The sequence below is a fragment of the Scyliorhinus torazame genome, chromosome 4, assembly GCF_047496885.1.
Source record: "Scyliorhinus torazame isolate Kashiwa2021f chromosome 4, sScyTor2.1, whole genome shotgun sequence".
Lineage (NCBI taxonomy): Eukaryota > Metazoa > Chordata > Chondrichthyes > Carcharhiniformes > Scyliorhinidae > Scyliorhinus > Scyliorhinus torazame.
Genome location: NC_092710.1, coordinates 352,620,526 through 352,646,514, shown reverse-complemented (window position 1 = coordinate 352,646,514; position 25,989 = coordinate 352,620,526). Strand labels below are relative to the sequence as shown.

At 49.1% G+C, this 25,989-nt stretch overlaps 1 protein-coding gene across 2 annotated transcripts in view; it reads left to right on the top strand.

Moving 5' to 3' along the window:
* Positions 1 to 25,989, top strand: part of enah (ENAH actin regulator) — a 556,073-nt gene that overhangs the window by 32,770 nt on the left and 497,314 nt on the right. The window contains exon 2 of one of the 2 annotated variants that reach the window (XM_072500300.1): positions 4,298 to 4,431. The exons of the other annotated variant lie outside the window; for it this stretch is intronic. Coding sequence (XP_072356401.1) covers positions 4,409 to 4,431 — 23 coding nt within the window. The 5' untranslated portion in view covers positions 4,298 to 4,408. The remainder of the gene's footprint in view (positions 1 to 4,297; positions 4,432 to 25,989) is intronic. 2 annotated transcript variants of the gene reach the window in all.

Below are 25,989 nucleotides of genomic sequence, written 5' to 3'. Positions count from 1 at the left end.
AAGCTTTTGGCCAAGGTGATGGCGACGAGGATAGAGGACTGTGTCCCTGGGGTGGTGCATGATGATCAAACGGGGTTTGTTAAAGGGAGGCAATTGAATGCTAATATACGGAGGCTGCTGGGGGTGATGATGATGCCCCCACTGGAGGGGGAGGCGGAGATAGTGGTGGCAATGGATGCAGAGAAAGCATTTGATAGAGTGGAGTGGGACTACCTGTGGGAAGTACTGAGGAGATTTGGATTTGGAGAGGGGTTCATTAGATGGGTTCAGCTCCTGTACAGGGCCCCGGTGGCAAGTGTGATTACAAATAGGCAACGATCTGACCACGATCTGGAAAAGACTGGAGATGGCGTCCTGTAGGGGAACTAGCCTAAAAGAACTGGCGACGGCGCCGTTACCGTTCTCCCCGAAAAAATACACCACAAACCCAGTGGTGGTGGCAACTCTGAAAATTTGGGGGCAGTGGAGACGACATAAGTGAGTGGCGGGTGCCTCAGTGGTCCCCGATAAGGAACAACCATAGGTTTGTCCCGGGAAGGATAGATGGGGGATTTAAATCTTGGCAGCGAGCAGGAATTGCGAAATTGAAGGACTTGTTCTTAGACGGGACGTTCGCGAGTCTGGGAGCACTGACAGAAAAATATGGGTTGCCACCTGGGAATGCATTTCGCTATATGCAAGTGAGGGCATTTGTGAGGCAACAGGTGAGGGAATTTCCGCAGCTCCCGGCGCAAGAGATCCAGGACAGAGTGATTTCGGGGGCATGGGTGGGTGATGGTAGGGTGTCAGATATATATAGGGAAATGAGAGGCGAGGGGGAGACGATGGTAGAGGAGCTGAAGGGAAAATGGGAGGAGGAGCTGGGGGAAGAGATTGAGGAGGGGCTGTGGGCAGATGCCCTAAGTAGGGTAAACTCTTCATCCTCGTGTGCCAGGCTCAGCCTGATCCAATTCAAGGTTCTACACAGGGCGCATATAACTGGAGCAAGGCTGAGTAGATTTTTTGGAGTGGAGGATAGGTGCGGGAGATGCGCGGGAAGCCCGGCAAACCACACCCACATGTTTTGGTCATGTCCGGTATTGCATGGGTTCTGGTTGGGTGTGGCAAAAGTGATTTCAAAGGTGGTGGGGGTCCGGGTCGAACCAGGCTTGGGGTTGGCTATATTTGGGGTTGCAGATGAGCCGGGAGTGCAGGAGGCGAGAGAGGCCGATGTTTTGGCCTTTGCGTCCCTAGTAGCCCGGCGAAGGAAGCTAAACCCCTGGGCGTGGAGGCCTGGATAAACGACATGGCAGGGTTCATAAAATTGGAGCGGATAAAGTACGCACTAAGAGGTTCGGCTCAAGGGTTCACCAGGCGGTGGCAACCGTTCCTCGACTATCTCGCAGAGCGATAAGGGAAAATAGGAAAGGTAGCAGCAGCAACCCAGGGGGGGGAGGGCTCATTTCGGTCCTCAGGGGTTTTATGTGTGTGTTTATATATTAGTTATTTATATTAGATGTTATGAAGTTACTATTTTAGTTACTATTTCTGTTGTTTCTTATTTTGTTGTTGGCAGTTGCCGTTAGTTAGCATATTATTTATTTAAAAAACGATCAATGTATATATTATTACAAAGTTGTAAAATGGGAATTTTTGTTTGATCGAAAAACTTTAATAAAATTTTTTTAAAAAGTCCAACAGGTTTGTTTCAAATCACTAGCCTTTCGGAGCCCTGCTCCTTCCTCGGGTGAATGCTGAGGAAGGAGCAGTGCTCCGAAAGTTAGTGATTTGAAACAAACCTATTGGACTTTAACCTGGTGTTGTAAGACTTCTTACTGAGCTCTGTCAAGATAGTAGGAAGGGGTGCAGTAATTAACTTCAGTTCTACGAGGTTAGGGAGAGGAAAATCATTCGTGGCTTTTTAATTGGGCAGTCCAATGATTCTTTGAGTTAGAGTGAACTTAGATTTTTAAGATGCCTTTCAAAACCTCCGAGGATTCCACAGTGCATTTTCATGTGTAGTCTCTGATGGAATCTATGGAATGTGCTTGGCAACCAATTTAGGCACAGTCAGAATGCGATGGATTATTGTCTTTGTTATAGCTGAGGGATAATTTTGGCCAAGTACTAGAATAACTCCTCTGAACCTCTTTGAATGGTGCCTTGGGATGATTTTTTTATGTATTTTGAAGGGGCAGATGGGGACCTAGTTTAACGTTACATGCAAAAGACAACATCTCTGTTTCATGTATGGTAGCATATTTGTTACTGGACAAGTAATTCAGAAGCTTGGACTAATGGTCCAGAAACATGAGTCAAAATCCAACTATGGTAACTATAGAATTTGATTCTGTTAATTAAATAAATTTAGGATAAGATATGAATCTGTGTTGATAACTCAGAAACAAATGGATTATCGTAAAAGCCGATCTGGTTCACTAAGACGTGCTTGTTAGGTGAATTGGACATTCTGAATTCTCCCTTTGTGTAACTGAACAGGCGCCGGAGTGTGGCGACTAGGGGATTTTCACAGTAACTTCATCACAATGTTAATGTCAGCCTACTTGTGACAATAATAAAGATGATTATTTGGGTGGCATGGTAGCACAGTGGTTAGCACTGTTGCTTCACAGCGCCGGGCTCCCAGGTTCAATTCCCAGTTTGGGTCACTATCTGTGCGGAGTTTGCACGTTCTCCCCGTGTCTGCGTGGGTTTCCTCTGGGTGCTCCGGTTTCTTCTCACAAGTCCCGAAAGATGTGCTTTTAGGTGAATTGGTCATTCTGAATTCTCCCTCTGTGCACCTGAACAGGAAGGCAGTGCAGTGCCTTTCACAGCACCTTGTGGGCAATTAATGCTTGAATTCACAGCGATGGCTGCATTCCATGAATGGATAAAAAAATGCAACAGTTCATTAGTGCTGCGCTGTGCCAGGGTAAGATGCTCAAATTCCTGAAATGGAGCTTGAACCTCTTGTCCTTTCGACTTGGAAGTAAATGTGCTACTAGTGACCAAATGCTAATACCTAATGTACACAAAGCTAATGTGAGATTCTGTTATTTTTTAAAAAAATGCTGACTTGCATTATTAATTTAAGAGGATGAACCCAGTTTACTTCAATGCAAAATTACCAGATTTAAGACAGATTGGCAGTGATTGTTTGGAGGGGATGATAAAACTTATTTGGGCTTGGATCTGTTTTTCAGATTAAAAATTGTCAGTTCGTCACATAAGGAAAGGTTTCATGGTTGTGAATGAAGGAACGGGTTAAAATATTACGTTGCAGCAAATGTTTGTGTGTCTGCACAGCAGTGAAACTATATGCAGAGCTTGTGATTATTAAAGCATGACTTAAAACCTGGGTATTTATAGTATGAAAGCTATTTTATGTGAAATATTAGAAGTTGGTGTGGTAGTCATTTCATCTCCCATTTTAAGCAGCGGATTTCCAACCCTTGCCCTAATTAGGACAAAACCAATGTACAAATAACATGTATGTTCTAAAATATAGTTACTGATAGCAAAGGAAAAGTATTTGGGCAGCTTTGTGAGGGAAAATTTAGATGGCTTCCTTTTTGTTTGTCTTTCTATGTAAATGGGGAAAAATTCAAATAAAGTTTTTTTTTCTGGTCTGAAACCTTAAGGTAGCAAATTAGATTAGCAACAATGTAGAAATGTTTATTTTCTTTGAAATGTGTTGATCTTTCTAAAATGTGTTAATTACATAATCTTTGATCTTGAACTAAATCACCATTGAGTAAATGTTTTTAGCAAGGATGGCTATGATTGGTTTTGATCCAGTGTCAGTGAAGGGAGGTGATATAGTTCCAAGCCATGTATGTAGCCTTGCAAGTAACAAGGTAATGCAGTAATCATGGGGGACTTAAATCTACACCTCCTTCAGCGATATGATTTTTAAAATTAAATTTTTTTTTGAGAGTACCCAATTCATTTTTTCCAATTAAGGGGCAATTTAGCGTGGCCAATCCACCTACCCTGCACATCTTTTGGGTTGTGGGGGTGAAACCCACACATACACGGGGAGAATGTGCAAACTCCACACGGACAGTGACCCAGAGCCGGGATCGAACCTGGGACCTCGGCGCCGTGAGGCAGCAATGCTAACCACTGTGCCACCGTGCTGCCCTTCAGCGATATGATTGACCACCTAAGAAACTGTTACTGATTATAGGTACTGTGGGTCGTTGTGTGGCTGATGAGCCTGCTCCTAGAGTCGCATCTTTGACCACACAGTTAGCAGGTGTTTCCGGGAGGAGGGGTCGGTCCTTGGACTCGAGATTGCTGGTATTCTTTTTTTCAGGTTCCTTTTCAGGGCCTCCTCTTACCATCAGGTGTCCTCGAAGAATTGTGTCCCTTCAATCAGGAGGTTTCTACAAGTAGGTCTCTTCTGAGCAAAGATCTTCAGGCGTTGATGTTTATGTTGCATTTTTTGAGGTAAGCCTTCACAGTGTTTTTAGACTGGGTAAACCTAATTAGCATTGTTGACTGGGACCCTTGTTCCAGTCGATTGATAGACACAACACCTTTAACTTTGAATCAAATCGGGCTGGAGCAGGGGGAAATATTTAGATACATGCAGGTTCGAGACTTTGCCAGAGATACAGAGCTTCCCAGTGGAGCCAGCTTCCACATTGCTGGAGGAGGTGCTGACGACAGGGGGACTGGAGAAGGCGGTAGTATCGGCGGTTTACGGAGCTGTTTTGGAGGAAGAGAAAGCGCCGTGAGAAGAGATGAAGGCAAAGTGGGAGGAAGACTTGGGAGAGGGTATGGAGGAGGGGTTCTGGTGTGAGGTGCTCCGGAGGGTGAACGCCTCCAACCCGTGTGCGAGGTTGGGGCTGATACAGCTGAAGGTGGTGTACAGAGCGCACCTTACAAGGGCGAGGATGAGCCGGCTCTTTGTGGGGGTAGAAGATGTGTGTGAACGTTGCGGGGGGGCCCCCGCAAATCACCTTCATATGTTTTGGTCCTGTCCAAAGGTTGGGGGAGAGGGACTGTATGTGTTAGTGGTGACTATGGGTGATTCCTGATTCCTTTTTGTCATTTGTTTATGTTAACATGCGGGCTAATGCCTGGGGTTTACTGGGAGGATGGGATCGTTGTTATTGATATGGGGATTGACATTACATTCGTTACTGATTATTGTTTATTGTTGGGTGTAAATTTGGGAGAAAATGTGAAAAAGGAGAATAACAAATATTTAAAAAAAACAGCAACTTTGAATCAAATCACTTCTTCATTGAACACAATATAAAAACCCAATGCTTATCGCTACTACAAGAGAGGTTCTGTCATACACTGCATCGGAGCCGTATTAGGCTGCTCTTTCAGAGGGTCAATGTAGATTTGATGGGCTGAATGGCCTCCTTCTGCACTGTAGGGATTCTATGAAAGCACATAAATGATTCTACCTTCCTTTGCTACCACGGCAAGTTCGCAAGCATCGGTGAAACTAGAACAAAGAACAAAGAAATGTACAGCACAGGAACAGGCCCTTCGGCCCTCCAAGCCCGTGCCGACCATGCTGCCCGACTAACTACAATCTTCTACACTTCCTGGGTCCGTATCCCTCTATTCCCATCCTATTCATGTATTTGTCAAGATGCCCCTTAAATGTCACTATCGTCCCTGCTTCCACCACCACCTCCGGTAGCGAGTTCCAGGCACACATTACCCTCTGTGTAAAAAACTTGCCTCGTACATCTACTCTAAACCTTGCCCCTCTCACCTTAAACCTATGCCCCCTAGTAATTGACCCCTCTACCCTGGGGAAAAGCCTCTGACTATCCACTCTGTCTATGCCCCTCATAATTTTGTAGACCTCTATCAGGTCTCCCCTCAACCTCCTTCGTTCCAGTGAGAACAAACCGATTTATTCAACCGCTCCTCATAGCTAATGCCCTCCATACCAGGCAACATTCTGGTAAATCTCTTCTGCACCCTCTCTAAAGCCTCCACATCCTTCTGGTAGTGTGGCGACCAGAATTGAACACTATACTCCACGTGTGGCCTAACTAAGATTCTATACAGCTGCAACATGACTTGCCAATTCTTGTACTCAATGCCCCGGCCAATGAAGGCAAGCATGCCGTATGCCTTCTTGACTACCTTCTCCACCTGTGTTGCCCCTTTCAATGACCTGTGGACCTGTACTCCTAGATCTCTTTGACTTTCAATACTCTTGAGGGTTCTACCATTCACTGTATATTCCCTACCTGCATTAGACCTTCCAAAATGCATTACCTCACATTTGTCCGGATTAAACTCCATCTGCCATCTCTCCGCCCAAGTCTCCAAACAATCTAAATCCTGCTGTATCCTCTGACAGTCCTCATCGCTATCCGCAATTCCACCAACATTTGTGTCATCTGCAAACTTACTAATCAGACCAGTTACATTTTCCTCCAAATTATTTATATATACTACAAAGAGCAAAGGTCCCAGCACTGATCCCTGTGGAACACCACTGGTCGCAGCCCTCCAATTAGAAAAGCATCCTTCCATTGCTACTCTCTGCCTTCTATGACCTAGCCAGTTCTGTATCCACCTTGCCAGCTCACCCCTGATCCCGTGTGACTTCACCTTTTGTACTAGTCTACCATGAGGGACCTTGTCAAAGGCCTTACTGAAGTCCATATAGACAACATCCACTGCCCTACCTGCATCAATCATCTTAGTGACCTCCACGAAAAACAATATCAAGTTAGTGAGACACGACCTTCCCTTCACAAAACCGTGCTGCCTCTCACTAATACGTCCATTTGCTTCCAAATGGGAGTGGATCCTGTCTCGAAGAATTTTCTCCAGTAATTTCCCTACCACTGAAGTAAGGATCACCGGCCTGTAGTTCCCGGTATTATCCTTGCTACCCTTCTTAAACAGAGGAACAACATTGGCTATTCTCCAGTCCTCCGGGACATCCCCTGAAGACAGTGAGGATCCAAAGATTTCTGTCAAGGCCTCAGCAATTTCCTCTCCAGCCTCCTTCAGTATTCTGGGGTAGATCCCATCAGGCCCTGGGGACTTATCTACCTTAATATTTTTTAAGACACCCAACACCTCGTCTTTTTGGATCTCAATGTGACCCAGGCTATCTACACACCCTTCTCCAAACTCAACATCTACCAATTTCTTCTCTTTGGTGAATACTGATGCAAAGTATTCATTTAGTACCTCGCCCATTTCCTCTGGCTCCACACATAGATTCCCTTGCCTATCCTTCAGTGGGCCAACCCTTTCCCTGGCTACCCTCTTGCTTTTTATGTACGTGTAAAACGCCTTGGGATTTTCCTTAACCCTATTTGCCAATGACTTTTCGTGACCCCTTCTAGCCCTCCTGACTCCTTGCTTAAGTTCCTTCCTACTTTCCTTATATTCCACGCAGGCTTCGTCTGTTCCCAGCCTTTTAGCCCTGACAAATGCCTCCTTTTTCTTTTTGACGAGGCCTACAATATCTCTCGTTATCCAAGGTCCTCACAGGAACATGCCGGTCCTGAATTCCTTTCAACTGACACTTGAAAGCCTCCCACATGCCAGATGTTGATTTGCCCTCAAACATCCGCCCCCAATCTATGTTCTTCAGTTCCCGCCTAATATTGTTATAATTAGCCTTCCCCCAATTTAGCACATTCATCCTAGGACCACTCTTATCCTTGTCCACCAGTACTTTAAAACTTACTGAATTGTGGTCACTGTTACTGAAATGCTCCCCTACTGAAACATCTACCACCTGGCCGGGCTCATTCCCCAATACCAGGTCCAGTACCGCCCCTTCCCTAGTTGGACTGTCTACATATTGTTTTAAGAAGCCCTCCTGGATGCTCCTTACAAACTCCGCCTCGTCTAAGCCCCTGGCACTAAGTGAGTCCCAGTCAATATTGGGGAAGTTGAAGTCTCCCATCACCACAACCCTGTTGTTTTTACTCTTTTCCAAAATCTCTGTACCTATCTGCTCCTCTATCTCCCGCTGGCTGTTGGGAGGCCTGTAGTAAACCCCCAACATTGTGACTGCACCCTTCTTATTCCTGATCTCTACCCATATAGCCTCACTGCCCTCTGAGGTGTCCTCCCGCAGTACAGCTGTGATATTCTCCCGAACCAGTAGCGCAACTCCGCCTCCCCTTTTACACCCCCTTCTATCCCGCCTGAAACATCTAAATCCTGGAACGTTTAGCTGCCAACCCTGCCCTTCCCTCAACCAGGTCTCTGTAATGGCAACAACATCATAGTTCCAAGTACTAATCCATGCTCTAAGTTCATCTGCCTTACCCGTAATACTTCTTGCATTAAAACATATGCACTTCAGGCCACCAGATCCGCTGTGTTCAGCAACTTCTCCCTGTCTGCTCTGCCTCAGAGCCCCACTGTCCCTATTCCCTTGTTCTCCCTCAATGCTCTCACCTTCTGACCTATCGCTCCCGTGCCCACCCCCCTGCCATACTAGTTTAAACCCTCCCGTGTGACACTAGCAAACCTCGCGGCCAGGATATTTATGCCTCTCCGGTTTAGATGCAAGCCGTCCTTATATAGGTCACACCTGCCCCGGAAGAGCTCCCAGTGGTTCAGATAACGGAAACCCTCCCTCCTACACCAGCTGTTTAGCCACGTGTTTAGCTGCTCTATCTTCCTATTTCTAGCCTCACTGGCACGTGGCACAGGGAGTAATCCCGAGATTACAACCCTAGAGGTCCTGTCTTTTAAGTTTCTGCCTAGCTCCCTGAACTCCTGCTGCAGGACCTCATGCCCCTTCCTGCCTATGTCGTTAGTACCAATATGTACAACGACCTCTGCCTGTTTGCCCTCCCCCTTCAGGATGCCCTCTACCCGTTCGGAGACATCCTGGACCCTGGCACCAGGGAGGCAACATACCATCCTGGAGTCTCTTTCACGTCCACAGAAGCGCCTATCTGTGCCCCTGACTATAGAGTCCCCTATTACTATTACTCTTCTGCGCTTTGACCCTCCCTTCTGAACATCAGAGTCAGACGTGGTGCCACTGCTCTGGCTGCTGCTGTTTTCCCCTGATAGGCTATCCCCCCCGACAGTATCCAAAGGGGTATACCTGTTCGAGAGGGGGACAACCACAGGGGATTCCTGCACTGACTGCCTGCCCTTTCTGGTGGTCACCCATTTCTCTGCCTGCACCTTGGGTGTGACCATATTTACATTACTGCGATCTATGACGCTTTCCGCCACCTGCATGCTCCTAAGTGCATCCAATTGCTGCTCCAACCGAACTATGCGGTCTGTGAGGAGCTCCAGTTGGGTGCACTTTCTGCAGATGAAGCCACCCGGGACGCTGGAAGCCTCCCGGACCTGCCACATCTCTCAGTCAGAGCACTGCACCCCTCTAACTGACATTGCGTCAATTAATTAAAATTAAAATGTAATATATTTTTTCAAAGTTACTGTTAACTATCTGTTTCCTAGCACTAGATTTCTAATAGAAATGCGAAAGCTAAGCATAGTACTCTCCGATCTCTGGCTTAGATATCCCTCTAAATTATAATTAAGTAATTATGTTTAATTGTTTAATTATGTTTAACCGTGGGCAGCACGGTAGCATAGTGGTTAGCACAATTGCTTCACCGCTCCAGGGTCCCAGGTTCGATTCCCGGCTTGGATCGCTGTCTGTGCGGAGTCTGCACGTTCTGCCCGTGTGTGCGCGGGTTTCCTCCGGGTGCTCCGGTTTCCTCCCACAGTCCAAAGATGTGCGGGTTAGGTGGATTGGCCGTGCTAAAAAATTGCCCCTTAGTGTCCAAAATTGCCGTTGGGGTGGGGTTACTGGGCTATGGGGATAGGGTGGGGGGTATGGGTTTGGGTAGGGTGCTCTTTCCAAGAGCCGGTGCAGACTCGATGGGCCAAATGGCGGCCTCCTGCACTGTAAATTCTATGACATTAGTTACCAATGCTTAATTTTTAAAATTTAGTGTAGATTCCCAACCAGCCACTCAGGCCACAGCTTTTCTGTGATGTCACTTCAGTTTCCCCCCGACACACACAATTTGAAAAAGGTATAAAAGTAAAAATGAGTAAAAATCACTTACTTACCTTCTTACCCTCTGAGTGTCTTAGATGTTCTCAGGTTCTCTCCCTGACAGAGACTGCTCCTGCTCCTCCGAACGGCTCCCGAAACTAGGCCGTGATCTTTTAAAATCTCCGCTCCGACTCGCAGCTCCCGCGCTTTTTAAATCTCCCGCGCTGTTTTCAGAGTCCCGGCTCTCTCACCTCTCGCGCTGTTTTTACTGTCCCGGCCCACTCAGCTCCCGCGCTGTTTTCACTGTCCCGGCTCACTCAGCTCCCGCGCTGTTTTCAGAGTCCCGGCTCACTCAGCTCCCGCGCTGTTATCAGAGTCCCGGCTCACTCAGCTCCCGCGCTGTTTTCAGAGTCCCGGCTCACTCAGCTCCCGCGCTGTTTTCAGAGTCCCGGCTCACTCAGCTCCCGCGCTGTTTTCACTGTCCCGGCTCACTCAGCTCCCGCACTGTTTTCAGAGTCCCGGCTCACTCAGCTCCCGCGCTGTTTTCAGAGTCCCGGCTCACTCAGCTCCCGCGCTGTTTTCAGAGTCCCGGCTCACTCAGCTCCCGCGCTGTTTTCAGAGTCCCGGCTCACTCGGCTCCCGCGCTGTTTTCAGAGTCCCGGCTCACTCAGCTCCCCCGCTGTTTTCAGAGTCCCGGCTCACTCAGCTCCCCCGCTGTTTTCAGAGTCCCGGCTCACTCAGCTCCCGCGCTGTTTTCAGAGTCCCGGCTCACTCAGCTCCCGCGCTGTTTTCAGAGTCCCGGCTCACTCAGCTCCCGCGCTGTTTTCAGAGTCCCGGCTCACTCAGCTCCCGCGCTGTTTTCAGAGTCCCGGCTCACTCAGCTCCCGCGCTGTTTTCAAAGTCCCGGCTCACTCAGCTCCCGCGCTGTTTTCAGAGTCCCGGCTCACTCAGCTCCCGCGCTGTTTTCAGAGTCCCGGCTCACTCAGCTCCCGCGCTGTTTTCAGAGTCCCGGCTCACTCAGCTCCCGCGCTGTTTTCAGAGTCCCGGCTCACTCAGCTCCCGCGCTGTTTTCAGAGTCCCGGCTCACTCAGCTCCCGCGCTGTTTTCAAAGTCCCGGCTCACTCAGCTCCCGCGCTGTTTTCAGAGTCCCGGCTCACTCAGCTCCCGCGCTGTTTTCAGAGTCCCGGCTCACTCAGCTCCCGCGCTGTTTTCAAAGTCCCGGCTCACTCAGCTCCTGCGCTGTTTTCAGAGTCCCGGCTCACTCAGCTCCCGCGCTGTTTTCAAAGTCCCGGCTCACTCAGCTCCCGCGCTGTTTTCAAAGTCCCGGCTCACTCAGCTCCCGCGCTGTTTTCAAAGTCCCGGCTCACTCAGCTCCTGCGCTGTTTTCAGAGTCCCGGCTCACTCAGCTCCCGCGCTGTTTTCAAAGTCCCGGCTCACTCAGCTCCCGCGCTGTTTTCAAAGTCCCGGCTCACTCAGCTCCCGCGCTGTTTTCAAAGTCCTGGCTCACTCAGCTCCCGCGCTGTATTCAGAGTCCCGGCTCACTCAGCTCCCGCGCTGTTTTCAAAGTCCCGGCTCACTCAGCTCCCGCGCTGTTTTCAAAGTCCCGGCTCACTCAGCTCCCGCGCTGTTTTCAAAGTCCCGGCTCACTCAGCTCCTGCGCTGTTTTCAGAGTCCCGGCTCACTCAGCTCCCGCGCTGTTTGCAAAGTCCCGGCTCACTCAGCTCCCGCGCTGTTTTCAAAGTCCCGGCTCACTCAGCTCCCGCGCTGTTTTCAAAGTCCTGGCTCACTCAGCTCCCGCGCTGTTTTCAGAGTCCCGGCTCACTCAGCTCCCGCGCTGTATTCAGAGTCCCGGCTCACTCAGCTCCCGCGCTGTTTTCAGAGTCCCGGCTCACTCAGCTCCCGCGCTGTTTTCAGAGTCCCGGCTCACTCAGCTCCCGCGCTGTATTCAGAGTCCCGGCTCACTCAGCTCCCGCGCTGTTTTCAAAGTCCTATTAATTCAATATATTTGAATTCAATAGTTTGAATTATTTCAAACTATTAATAATTATCTAACTTCTAGTAGTGGACTTGTGGAGGAGGTGATTACTCCATTGCACTGGTCAGTCACAAGTGGTGGTTAGACTCAGGCTTCAAGTTGGAGGCTTGATGTTGTTCCTCGAGGTTTCTTTGGTGAAATTTTTTTGTCTCCTTATACAGATCAAGCTGGCATTGATCTCATGTTTCCAGTCGTGTGCTCACAGGACAGCACAAATCAATTACTGTCCTTGTTCAAAGAGTTGTGATTCACTCGGGTCGTATTTCTTCTCTTGATCACGACTCGGGGATCTCTGTTCAATCATTGTCTATCCAAGGCATTACACCAGCTATTGTCCAATCATCTCCTGTCCTCACTCACTGACTGCGTATCATGGGCAGGATTCTCAGTCGGCTGACGCCAGAGTCTGGAAACTTGATTGGGTGGAGAATCGGTTCCAATGCCAAAATCGTGGCGGGTGTGGTTTCATGTCGAATCGCAATTCTCCGTCATTTCGACAGTGGCATCAATGCGTTCCAGAACGCACATACAGTAAACACCCATGACATATAATTAGTGGGTCTGACCCGGTATTCTCCACCTCCACTGTGGTAAATTCCCAACAGCGAGGTTCACTTGTGCTTTTAAAAATCAGGAAACCAGCGCCGTGGCTGCTGAGGGAGAGAGAGGGGGTACAGAAAGTGTCCAACATTGCCATAGTTTGCTGACAGTCATGCCGCTTCTGCCAGAGCCGGTGGAAGTAGTGGGGGGGTGGCCAGGAAGTGGACTGTGGGGCAGCGGTAGACATGTATGGAAAACCATTGCTATGACCCGCAAGGCAGCCATGCGGCTTCGCACGCTGCTGACTGCCCACTATAAACTTAGAGCCACAGGTCATATGGGTGTCCTCCCCAGGCCACCACCCCTAGGTGCCGTCTGGCCCAGCCGACCCATCAACGGGATGGGTATGCTCCAGCGCTACCAGTGTCATCTTGAGTGTGTGAGGGGGGAGTGAAGTGTGTGCATGTGGCTGCAGCTTGTCAGCCTCTGGGTGTCAATCATGGACCCAGTGAATCCCGCACCATTTCTCATTGGAATCGATTGTGTTCAATGTGGCGCCGGTGCTCGCCCCTTAACAGTTGTTGAATCGGTCCAGATGCGGAACCTGTTTTGCTGTTGTGGAAGTCTACGAATCTTGCCCTGGCGTCAACACAGTCACAAGAACGGAGAATCCATCCGCATGTTCTTCACTGCAGACCCCCACTGTTTATGGTTATAGTTAGCCTTTTTAACCATCTGGCTTTGTTGGTGTTTTCACTTTGCTGGTATCTTTTACGTGGTCATATTTCACAGGCATAGCGCCAGGTTTGCTGTATTTATTGTTGATGAATGCAGGATGAATTCCTGGAATGTATGCACAATAGTTTTCTAGAACAGTATGTGAGGAACCAATTGGAGAATGGGCTATTTTCCATCTAGTATTATGCAATGAGAAAGGGCTAATCTTTTAAAGGAGCTTTTCAGGAAGAGTGATCATAATTTAGTAGAATTTTGCATTGAGTTTGAAAGTGCTAAAGTTTGATATAAACAAAAGGAAACTACAAAGTTATGAGATAGACTGGGAAGCTACATGAATAGGTATGATTGTAGAACGGCAATGTCTGGCATTTAAATAATTAATACAGGGATACATGGTTTGCAACAAATTTACATTCTTTGAAGGTACAGAAAGCCATGAGGAGATGTGATACAACCACGGCTAACAGAAAGGTTGAGGATTCTATTAGATCAAGGGAAGAGGCATATAAAATTGCCAAAAAGTAGTAAACCGGAGGACTGGGAGTATTTCAAAATTCAGCAAAAGAGAACCAAGAAATTGATAGAAAATAGAATACAAAATTAAATTGGCAAGGAACATAAAAGTTGCTATCAGTATGTAAAAAGGAAATGGTTAGTAAAGTCACGATGAGCAGAGAATGGAGAATTTATCATTTAGATCCTAACTACTTGCTACTCAAAAACAAATTATTTCATTGTGTCATGGAGTCACAAAGTCATTGTGGTACAGAAGGAGGTTGTTTATCCTATTGACTCCATGCCGGCTGTCAGTCCCGTCCCAGTAGCCCTGCAGATTTAATTCCCTCAAGTTCCTGCCCAGTTTTCCTTTTGAAACCATTCATCGTCTCTGCTTTCTCCATCCTCCAGCAAGTTCCCGCTCATCACTAATTGTTCAAAAAACATTCTTCCTTGCAAGCACACTGGGCTAAGTTGCTGGCTTTTAAAGCAGACCAAGGCAGGCCAGCAGCACAGTTCAATTCCCATACCAGCCTCCCCGAAGAGGCGCCGGAATGTGGCGACTAGGGGCTTTTCACAGTAACTTCATTTGAAGCCTACTTGTGACAATAAGCGATTTTCATTCATTCATTTCATTTCATTTTTCATTCTTATCCAATACCTCATCTATTACCCAAAACTGTAACTATGCGTCCATTAGACCATGTACCATCAGCTAATCAGCTTTTCTTTGTCTACTTTATCTAAATCCGTCATAATCTGTAGATTTCAAGCAAATCTCCTTACTCCAAGGAGATCAACTCCAGCTTCTCCAACCTAAACTTATAGCTAAAATCACTCCTGTCTAGAACCATTCTGCTAAGTCTCCTCTACACCGTCATCTTTTGGTTCTTTTGCCATTCACCTTAAATCTGTGTCTGCTGGCCCTCAGCCTTTCTGCCAGCAGGAGCAATTCCTCCCTGTCTACTATCTGTCTGTCTGAACCTTTGATTTTGAGCAACTATGAGATAATGTCTCAATCCTCTCTTCTCTAAAGAGAGCATCCCTGCCTCTCCAATCTGTCCATATCATTGAACTTCTTTATCCCCAGAATTATTCTCAAATCTTTTGTGCCCTCTCTAAAGCCTTTACATCTTGAGGTGTGGTGCCCAGAATTGGATGCAATACTCCAGCTCTGAGCAAATGCTTTGTAAAGGTTCACCCCGATCCTTGGGAGGCCATATTCGGGGTGTCGGACCAGCCGGGGCTGGAAACGGGCGTGGAGGCAGATGTTGTAACGTTCGCCTCGTTGATCGCCCGAAGGCAGATCCTGTTAGGGTGGAGATCAACCTCTCCACCCTGTGCTCTGGCGTGGCGGGGGGGGGGCTGCTGGAATTCTTGACGCTTGAAAAGGTCAAATTTGAACTGAGGGGAAGGATGGAGGGATTCTGCAATTCATGGGCGTTATTCATTCTGCACTTTCGAGAATTGCATCACATCGAACATTAGGGGGGTTGGGGGGAGGGGGACTGTTATGTGTTAATGGTGACAGGGTGATTCCTCTTTGTCATTTGTTTATGTTAACATGCGGGCTAATGTTTGGGGGTTTGGTGGGAGGATGGGATCGTTGTTATGGATATGGGGATTGACATTACATTCGTTACAGATTATTGTTTATTGTTGGGTGTAAATTTGGGAGAAAATGTGTAAAAGGAGAATAAAAAAATATTTTTTTAAAAACTTGCTCTCTTGTACTCCATGCTTTATGTTTACCCAATGTATTTTTTTCATAAGACCATAAGACAGAGGAGCAGAATTATGCCACTCGGCCCATCGTGTCTGCTCTGCCATTCAATTATGGCTGATATGTTTCCCATCCCCATTCTCCTGCCTTCTCCCCATAACCCCTGATCCCCTTATGAATCAAGGACCTATCTATCTCTGTCTTAAAGACACTCAATGATTTGGCCTTCGGGTGGCACTTGGCACAGTGGTTAGCACTGGGACTGCGGCGCGGATAACCTGGCCTTCGAATCCCGGCACTTGGTCACTGTCCATGTGGCGTTTGCACATTCTCCCCTTGTCTGCGAGGGTTTCACCCACACAGCCCAAAGATGTGCAGGTTAGGTGGATTGGCCATGAAAAATTGCCCCTTAATTGGAAAAAAATAATAATTGGGTACTCTAAATTTAAAAAAAAACAAACATGATTTGGCCTCCACAGCCTTCTGCGGCAAAGGGTTCTACAGATTCACCACCCTCTGGCTGAAAAAATTCCTCCTCATCTCTGTTTTAAAGGATCCTCCCTCTAGCCTAAAATTGTGTCCTCTGCTTCTAGTTTTTCTACAAGTGGAAACATCTTCTCCACGTCCACTCTATCCAGGCCTCGCAGTGTCCTGTAAGTTTGAATAAGATTCCCCCTCATCCTTCTAAACTCCAATGAGTACAGACCCAGATTTCCTCATACAACAAGCTCTTCATTCCAGGGATCATTCTTGTGAACCTCCTCTGGACCCTTTCCAAGGCCAGCACTTCCTCCCTTAGATACGGGGCCCAATACTGCTCATAATACTCCAAATGGGACCTGACCAGCGCCTTATACAGCCTCTGAAGTACATCCCTGGTCTTGTATTCTAGCCCTCTCGACATGAATGCTAACATTGCATTTGCCTTCCTAACTTCCGACTGAACCTGCATGTTAACCTTAAGAGAATCGTGAACAAGGACTCCCAAACCCCTTTGTGCTTGTGATTTCCTAAGCATCTCCCCATTTAGAAAATAGTCTATGCCTCCATCTCTCCTTCCAAAGTGCATAACCTCACACTTTTCCACATTGTATTTCATCTGCCACTTCTTTGCCCACTCTCCTAGCCTGTCCAAGTCCTTCTGCAGCCAGCCTACTTCCTCAATACTACCTGTCCCTCTACAGATCTTTGTATCACCTGCAAACTTAGCAACAGTGCCTTCAGTTCCTTCTTGCAGATCATTAACTTATATTGTGAAAAGTTGTGGTCCCAGCACAGACCCCTGAGGCACACCATGAGTCACCGGCTGCCATCCTGAAAAAGACCCCTTTATCCCCACTCTATGCTTTCTGTGAGTCAACCAATCCTCTCTCCATGCCAGGATCTTACCATGGGCTCTTAACTTATTTACCTTGTCAAAGGTTTGCTGGAAATCTAAATAAATCACGTCCACTGATTCGCCTCTGTCTAACTTCCTTGTTACTTCCTCAAAGAACTCTAACAGATTTGTCAGATATGACCTCCCCTTGGCAGTCTATGCATAGACTGATCTGTCTGAACTGCACGCAGAACAATACTTTTCACTGTACCTCGGTACACGTGACAATAAACAAATCCAATGCTTCTATTTATAAAACCAAGGTTTCCCCTTTTTCGTCTTAACCAACCTGCCCTGCTATCTTCAATGAAGTGTGCCCATATACTTCCAGGTCACTCAGCTCCTGTGCGCACTTCAGATTGTACCTTTTTTTTTGTTGGCTCTCCTTGTCAAAATGTTCACGTCATACGTCCTGCATTAAAAATCATCTTCTACATTTCGGTCCATTCCTCCAGCCTGTCTGTCCTCTTAAAGTTCGACACCAACCTTCTCATCGCTCACAATACTTACAAGTATGACTTCCGGTTGCGGCGATGCGGAGCTAAGCCGCACATTTCGGCAGCTCCCGCTAGAACGGACTTTTGGGTTCTCCGGAGGAGCCCCAACGGAAATTTTTTGACCAAATCCCGTGTGGGAAGGTGAAGCAAGTCGTGTATGGAGGGGACTAGAAGTGGAGCGGCGGAAAAAGAGGCTTTGGAGCAGCGGCAGAAACGAGGGGGAAAAAACAAGATGGCGGAGGGCGGAGATCGAGCAGCATGGGGGCCGGACCAGCAGGGGTTTCTCAGGCGCTGCGTGAAGGAGCTTAAAAAGGAGGTGCTGGCGCCAATGCTGTTGGCGATCGAGGGGCTGAAGGAGACCCAGAAGGCCCAGCCGGTAGATCTCCGAGAGGTGAAGGACAAAACTAACGAGAACGAGGACGAGATCTTGGGCCTGGCGGTGAAGATGGAGGCGCACGAGGCGCTGCACAAGAGGTTGGCCGAGAGATTCGAGGCCCTGGAGAACAGGTCGAGGAGGAAGAATCTCCGGATTCTGGGTCGCCCCGAAGGAGTGGAGGGGGCTGATGCCGGGGCGTATGTGAGCACGATGCTCCATTCGCTGATGGGTGCGGAGGCCTCTCCGAGCCCCCGGAGCTAGAAGGGGCTCACCGGGTCCTGGCGAGGAGACCCAAGGCTGGCGAGCTGCCAAGGGCGATAGTGGCGAGGTTCCATCGTTTTGCGGATAGAGAGAGTGTCCTGAGATGGGCCAAGAAGGAGTAGAGCAGTAGATGGGAGAATGCGGTGATCCGAGTCGACCAGGACTGGAGCGCGGAGGTGGCAAAGCGGAGAGCTGGCTTCAATCGGGCCAAGGCGGTGCTGCATTAAAAAAAGGGTGAGATTCGGAATGCTGCAGCCAGCGCGACTGTGGGTCACGTATCCGGACCGACACCACTATTTCAAAACGCCAGAAGAGGCTTGGACCTTTATCCAAATGGAAAAATTGGACTCGAACTGAGGGACTGTGGTTGTGGGGGAGATGTTGACTGTATACAGGGTTGTAAATATGGGTAAAGAATGTTTCAAGAGTGGGACGATGGATGGGGACGGGGGAAGAGTTTTTGATGGGGGGGACAGTGAGGAATGTGGGCGTCGGTGCTGGAGAGAGGTGAGACTTGGGGATGGGGGAATTGGGATAAGGCCGCAACAGGAGCTGCGCCACAGGGAGCGGGGTTGGCTCAGGACAGCGCGGGCTTTTTCCCGCGTGGGGGGGGGGGATGGAGGAGGGCAAGGAGGAGGAGGGATTTCTACACGGTGGGGGGGGTCAACGGGAAGGCGGGGGAAGCCGGGGTCAGCAGGAGTCAGCTGACTTACGGAAGTATTATGGGGGAGCAAAAGAGCTAGATTTGGATCTGGGGGGGAGGGGGGGGGACAATAGGGTTGCTGCTGCATTGGCCGAGGGGGAACTAAAAATGGAAGAGGTGGTCGGGGCGGGGGTTCCCCGTCTGGGGGACTGGAGGGTGCGGGAGACGCGGGCACGGGACTGGCCTAAAATAGGAGATGGCCAGTCGGCAGGCCCGGGGGGGGGGGGGGGGGGGGGGAGTAGCCCCCCAATCTGGCTGATCACGTGGAATGTGAGAGGCCTAAATGGGCCGGTTAAGAGGGCCCGAGTGTTCACGCACTTAAAGGGACTGAAGGCAGATGTGGTCATGCTTCACGAGACACATCTGAAGGTGGCAGATCAGGTCAGGTTAAGGAAGGGATGGGTCGGACAGGTGTTCCATTCGGAGCTGGATGCGAAGAATAGAGGGATGGCAATACTGGTGGGGAAGCGGGTGTCGTTTGAGGCCAAGAACATAGTAGCAGACAATGGAGGCCGATACGTGATGGTGAGCGGTAGGTTGCAGGGGACGGGGGTGGTATTGGTAAATGTATACGTCCCGAATTGGGACGATGCTGGATTCATGAAACGGATGTTGGGGCGTATTCCGGACTTGGAGGTAGGAAGCTTGATAATGGGTGGGGATTTCAACACGGTGTTGGACCCAGCACTGGATCGCTCCAGATCTAGGACCGGAAAGAGGCCGGCTGCGGCCAAGGTGCTTAGGGGGTTTATGGATCAGATGGGGGGAGTAGATCCGTGGAGATTTGCCAGGCCTTTGGCCAGAGAATTTTCTTTTTTCTCCCATGTACACAAGGCCTATTCCCGGATAGATTTTTTTGTTCTGGGCAGGGCATTGATCCCGAAAGTGGAGGGAACGGAGTATTCGGCCATTGCCATTTCAGACCACGCCCCGCACTGGGTGGAACTAGAGCTGGGGGAGGAGAGGGACCAACGCCTGCTGTGGCGGTTGGATGTGGGACTGCTGGCAGACGAGGAAGTGTGCGGGAGGGTGCGGGGGTGCATCGAATGGTATCTGGAGGCCAACAACAACGGGAGGTGCAGGTGGGAGTAGTATGGGAGGCGCTGAAGGCGGTGGTCAGAGGAGAGTTAATCTCCATCAGGGCTCATAGGGAGAAGAGAGAGGGCAGGAAAAGGGAGAGGTTAGTGGGGGAGATTTTAAGAGTGGACAGGAGATATGCAGAGGCCCCTGATGAGGGACTACTCAGGGAGAGGCGAAGTCTCCAGACGGAGTTCGATCTGTTGACCACAGGGAAGGCAGAGGCACAGTGGAGGAAGGCACAGGGGGCGATGTATGAGTATGGGGAGATGGCGAGCCGGATGCTGGCACAACAGCTCCATAAGAGGATGGCAGCGAGGGAAATAGGTGGAGTCAAGGATGGAAGGGGAACTACGGTGCGGAGTGCGGTGAAAGTGAATGAGGCATTTAAGGCCTTCTACGAGGAGCTGTATAGGTCCCAGCCCCCAGGGAGAAAAGAGGGGATGCGACGATTCTTGGGACCAACTGAGGTTCCTGAGGGTGGAGAAGCAGGATGTGACTGGTTTGGAGGCGCCAATTGGGGTGGAGGAGCTGGTTAAAGGACTGGGGAGCATGCAGGCAGGGACCGGATGGGTTCCCGGTGGAGTTCTATAGGAAGTATGTAGACCTGTTAGCCCCGTTGCTGGTAAGGACTTTCAATGAGGCAAGGGAGGGGGGGACCCTGCCCCCGACAATGTCGGAGGCGACAATCTCTTTGATCCTGAAGCGGGATAAGGACCCACTGCAATGCAGGTCGTATAGGCCGATCTCGCTCCTCAACGTAGATGCTAAGTTGCTGGCAAAAGTGTTGGCTACGAGGATTGAGGACTGTGTCCTGGGGGTGATTCACGAGGACCAGACGGGATTTGTAAAGGGCAGGCAGCTAAACACCAATGTGCGGAGGCTCCTAAATGTGATTATGATGCCATCGGTGGAGGGAGAGGTGGAGATAGTGGTAGCTATGGACGCGGAGAAGGCCTTTGACCGAGTAGAGTGGGAGTATCTCTGGGAAGTGTTGCGGAGGTTTGGGTTCGGGGGAGGGTTTATTAGCTGGGTTAAGCTATATAGAGCCCCGGTGGCAAGTGTGGTTACGAATCGGCGGAGGTCGGAGTATTTCCTGCTGTATCGAGGGCCGAGGCAGGGGTGCCCCCTGTCCCCCCTGTTTGCATTAGCAATTGAACCTTTGGCCATGGCATTAAGGGAGTCCAGGAAATGGAGGGGGGTGGTTTGAGGGGGAGAGGAGCATCGAGTGTCGCTGTATGCAGACGACCTGTTGCTGTATGTGGCGGACCCAGTGGAGGGGATGGTGGAGGTCATGCAGATCCTAAGGGAGTTTGGGGACTTCTCGGGTTACAAGCTCAATGTAGGGAAGAGTGAGCTCTTTGTGGTGCATCCAGGGGATCAGGGAAGAGGGATAGACGACCTACCGTTGAGGAGGGCGGAAAGGAGCTTTCGATACTTGGGGATCCAGGTAGCTCGAAGCTGGGGGGCCCTGCACAAACTTAATTTGACGCGGCTGGTGGAGCAGATGGAGGAGGACTTTAAACGGTGGGACATGTTGCCACTCTCGCTAGCGGGCAGGGTACAGTCGATTAAAATGGTGGTCCTCCTGAGGTTTCTTTTTGTATTCCAATGCCTTCCAATTGTGATCACCAAGGCCTTTTTTAAGAGGATCGGCAGGAGCATTATGGGTTTTGTGTGGGCGAGTAAGACCTGGAGGGTAAGGAGGGGGTTCCTGGAGTGTGGCAGAGATAGAGGAGGGCTGGCGTTGCCGAATCTGGGTGGCTACTACTGGGCAGCCAAAGTGGCGATGATCCGTAAGTGGGTGATGGAGGGAGAGGGGGCGGCATGGAAGAGGTTGGAGATGGCGTCCTGTAAAGGAACGAGCCTGGGGGCGCTGGTGACGGCACCGCTGCCGCTCTCATCGACAAGGTACACCACGAGTCCGGTGGTGGCGGCAACGCTAAAGATCTGGGGGCAGTGGAGACGGCACAGGGGTGCGATGGGAGCCTCGGTGTGGTCCCCGATCAGAGATAACCATCGGTTTATCCCAGGAAGGATGGACGGGGGGGTTTCAGAGCTGGCATCGGGCAGGGATTAGAAGAATGGGGGACCTGTTCATCGATGGGACGTTTGCAAGCTTAGGGGCGCTGGAGGAGAAGTTTGGACTACCCCCGGGAAATGCTTTCAGGTACATGCAAGTGAGGGCGTTTGTGAGGCGACAGGTGAGGGAATTCCCGCTGCTCCCGGCACAGGGGATTCAAGACGGGGTGATTTCGGGCGTTATGGGTCGGAGAGGGCAAGGTGTCGGTGATATACCAGGAGATGAAAGAAGAGGGGGGAGGCTTTGGTAGAGGAGCTGAAGGGTAAATGAGAAGAGGAGTTGGGGGAGGTGATTGAGGAGGGGCTATGGGCTGATGCCCTAAGTAGGGTTAATTCCTCTTCCTCATGTGCCAGGCTCAGCCTGATACAGTTTAAGGTTATTCACAGAGCGCATATGACAGGGGCGAGGCTGAGTAGGTTCTTTGGGGGTGGAGGACAGATGTGGGAGGAGCTCGGGAAGCCCGGCGAACCATGCCCATATGTTTTGGTTATGCCCGGCACTGAATGGGTTCTGGAGGGGAGTTGCGAGAACTATATCTAAGGTGGTGAAAGTCCAGGTCAAGCCAACTTGGGGGCTAGCATTATTTGGAGTAGCGGACGAGCCGGGAGTGCAGGAGGCGAAAGAGGCCGGCATTCTGGCTTTTGCGTCCCTGGTAGCCCGGCGAAGGATCTTGTTAGTGTGGAAAGATGCGAAGCCCCCCAGTGTGGAAGCCTGGATAAATGACATGGCAGGGTTTATCAAGTTGGAGAGGGTCTGTGCAGGGGTTCTCCAGGCGGTGGCAACCGTTCCTAGACTATCTCGCGGAGCGTTAGATGAAGTTCGGTCGACAGCAGCAACCCAAGGGGGGGGGGAGGGGTGGTGGGGGGACATTTCTCTTGGGGGGAGGGGGGGAAAGACGGAGGGACGGGGAAGGGTTTTTTTTCTGGGGGCCGTCTGAGCAAGAAAATATATAAATGATCCGGAAAACTGATATGTACGGGAGTAATCCAATGTACAAAGTTCTGTATCATATTGATTTGCCATGTTTATGTCTTGCTATGCGAGTTTTCTTTTCTTTTTGTTACGGGGCAGGGGTTTGTTTGTATGGTTGAAAATTGTGTTTAAAAATTCTTAAACATATTTAAAAAAAATACATACAAGTATGCAACAAACCCTGAAAACTGGTACAGTGCAGCATAAATGCTTCTGCGACATGAAATGTTTGTGTTAATGGGCAGCACAGGAGCACAGTGGTTAGCACTGTTGCTTCACAGCTCCATCCCAGATTCGATTCCGGCTTAGGTCAATGTCTGTGTGGAGTCTGCATGGTCTCCCTGTGTCTGCGTGGGTTTCCTCCGGGTGCTCCGGTTTCCTCCCACAAGTCCCGAAAGATGTGCTGTTAGGTATTTTGGACATTCTGAATTCTCCCTCTGTGTACCCAAACAGGCGCCGGAATGTGGTGACTAGGGGCTTTTTTGCAGTAATTTCATTGCTGTGTTAATGTAAGCCTACTTGTGACAATAAAGATTATTATTATTATAATTGGTATTCACTAATTCAGGAGTTCTGCTGCACAAGTTCAGATAAACTTGACACGTCTGAAATTGGGATCTTCCTATTCTAAATAGAATTGCAGAGATGGATGTTTTAGATCCACATTACTCCCATTGAAAGCTCAAGGGTGTAAATGATCTCTGCTGTAGATGGCTGACACTGGTAATGTGTTCCACTGATAACTAACAAGAACTGTATTTACATGGTGTCGGAACTGTCTTAGCTTTTCAATTTGGAAGAACAGCTTTCATGCCAAAATGTGTTAATTCAGTAGTGTTGTTTTTAAAAAAAAAAACATTTTATTAAGGTATTTGTAATTTTCTAATAATAACTAACAACAGCAGTAAATAATGGAAATCCAAACAATAACATATTGCATAAATCATCTCTATCCCTATCAAATCCCTCCTCCCCTAAACAGAAAATAGCTTAACTCCCACCCCCCCTTAAATGTTTTGCCTCTGCTGACAGTTAATTTCCCCCGAAGAAGTCGACAAACGGCTGCCACCTCCGGACGAACCCTAGCATTGGCCCTCTTTGGGCGAACTTGATTTTCTCGAGACTGAGAAAGCCAGCCATGTCGCTAACCCAGGTCTCCGATCTCGGGGGCTTTGAGTCCCTCCACACTAGCAATATCCGTCTCCGGGCTACCAGGGAGGCAAAGGCCAAGACGTCACCTGGACTCCTGGATCTTCCGACACTCCAAAAATCGCCACCTCTGGACTCGGCACCACCCGTGTTTTTAGTACTGCGGACATGACATCTGCAAAACCCTGCCAGAATCCCCTAAGCTTTGGGCTTGCCCAAAACATATGGACATGATTTGCTGGCCCCCCCCCGCACACCTTGCAGACACCTGTCCTCTACCCCAAAAAACGTGCTCATCCGGGCCACCGTCAGGTGTGCCCAGTGAACTACCTTAAATTGTGTTGGGCTGAGCCTGGCACATGATGAGGATATATTGACTCTACTCAAGGCATCCGCCCACAGACCTGCCTCTGTCTCTCCCCCAAGCTCATCTTCCATTTGCCCTTTAGTTCCTCTATCTGAGTTACCTCCGACTCCATAAGTTCTTTGTAGATACCCGATACCTTCCCCTCTCCCACCCCCGTTTTGGAAACTACCCTGTCCTGTGTCCCCCCCTGGCGGTAGGAGCGGAAAGGTCGAAACCTGCCTTCGCAAAAAATCCCGTACCCGCAGATATCTGAATCCGTTTTCTGCTGGCAATTCAAATTTCTCCTCTAAATCCTTCAAACAGGGTAAGCTCCCATCTATGAATAAATCCCCCAACCTCTTGATCCCTGCTCTCTACCGCCTCCGAATGCCCCCATCCAGCCTTCAGTAGTGTTGTTAAGGACATGGCTGGTAAACTGCCCTCAACTGTATTTTTGCAATTTGGTATAATGTGAGAAGAGTTTTGAAATCCGGAGAATAATGTCCCTGATGTTTTATGATAATAAATAAATGTTAAGCAATAAAATTAACAACAATAAAGTGAACTAGATAATAGATAATGGTATTACTAATTTTACACCGTTCCTTTTCTTGTGTTAAATACATTTTGGAGTAACCAATTCTTTCTTCCAATTAAGGGGCAATTTAGCTTGGCCAACTCACCTACCCTGCACATCTTTTTGGGTTGTGGGGGTGAGACCCATGCAGACACGGGGAAAATATGCAAACTCCACACGGACAGTGTCCCGGGGCTGGGATCGAAACCAGGTCCTCGGCGCTGTGAATTTTCCACAATTCCAAACAATCTTTACTTGACTACCGTCAGAGCGAATTCTTCCTGAACGTTTCACAATCCTTTATAGATTTTAAAAACTATAAAAGTCTGCTAATGTTACCATACCTCTTTGGGGTGCTTCTGAGGTCAACCAAACAGCTTGCTTTTCACTTCAGGCTTTCATAGGAACAGGAGTAGGCTATTCAGCCCCTCAAGCCTGTCCCGCCATTTGATGAGACCATGGCTGATCTGTGACCTAACTCTATGTAGCTGCTGTTGGCCCATATCCCTTAATATCTTTTTTTTCTTCTTTTTTTTTCCTATAAATTTAGAGTACCCAATTCATTTTTCCAATTAAGGGACAATTTAGTGTGGCCAATCCACCTAACCTGAACATACGAACTAGGAGCAGGAGTAGGGCAGGGAATTCCATAGATTCACAACCCTTTGGGTGAAGAAGTTCCTCCTAAGCTCTGTCCTAAATCTACTTCCCCTTATTTTGAGGCTATGCCCCCTAGTTCTGCTTTCACCCGCCAGTGGAAACAACCTGCCCGCATCTATCCTGTCTATTCCCTTCATAATTTTATATGTTTACTTCTAAATTCCGAGTACAGTCCCAGTCTACTCAACCTCTTCTCGTAATCCAACCCTTTCAGCTCTGGACTTAACCTAGTGAATCTCCTCTGCACGCCCTCCAGCGCCAGTACGTCCTTTCTCAGGTAAGGAGACCAATACTGAACACAATACTCCAGGTGTGGCCTCACTAACACCTGATACAATTGCAGCATAACCTCCCTAGTCTTAAACTCCATCCCTCTAGCAATGAAGGGCAAAACTCCATTTGCCTTTTT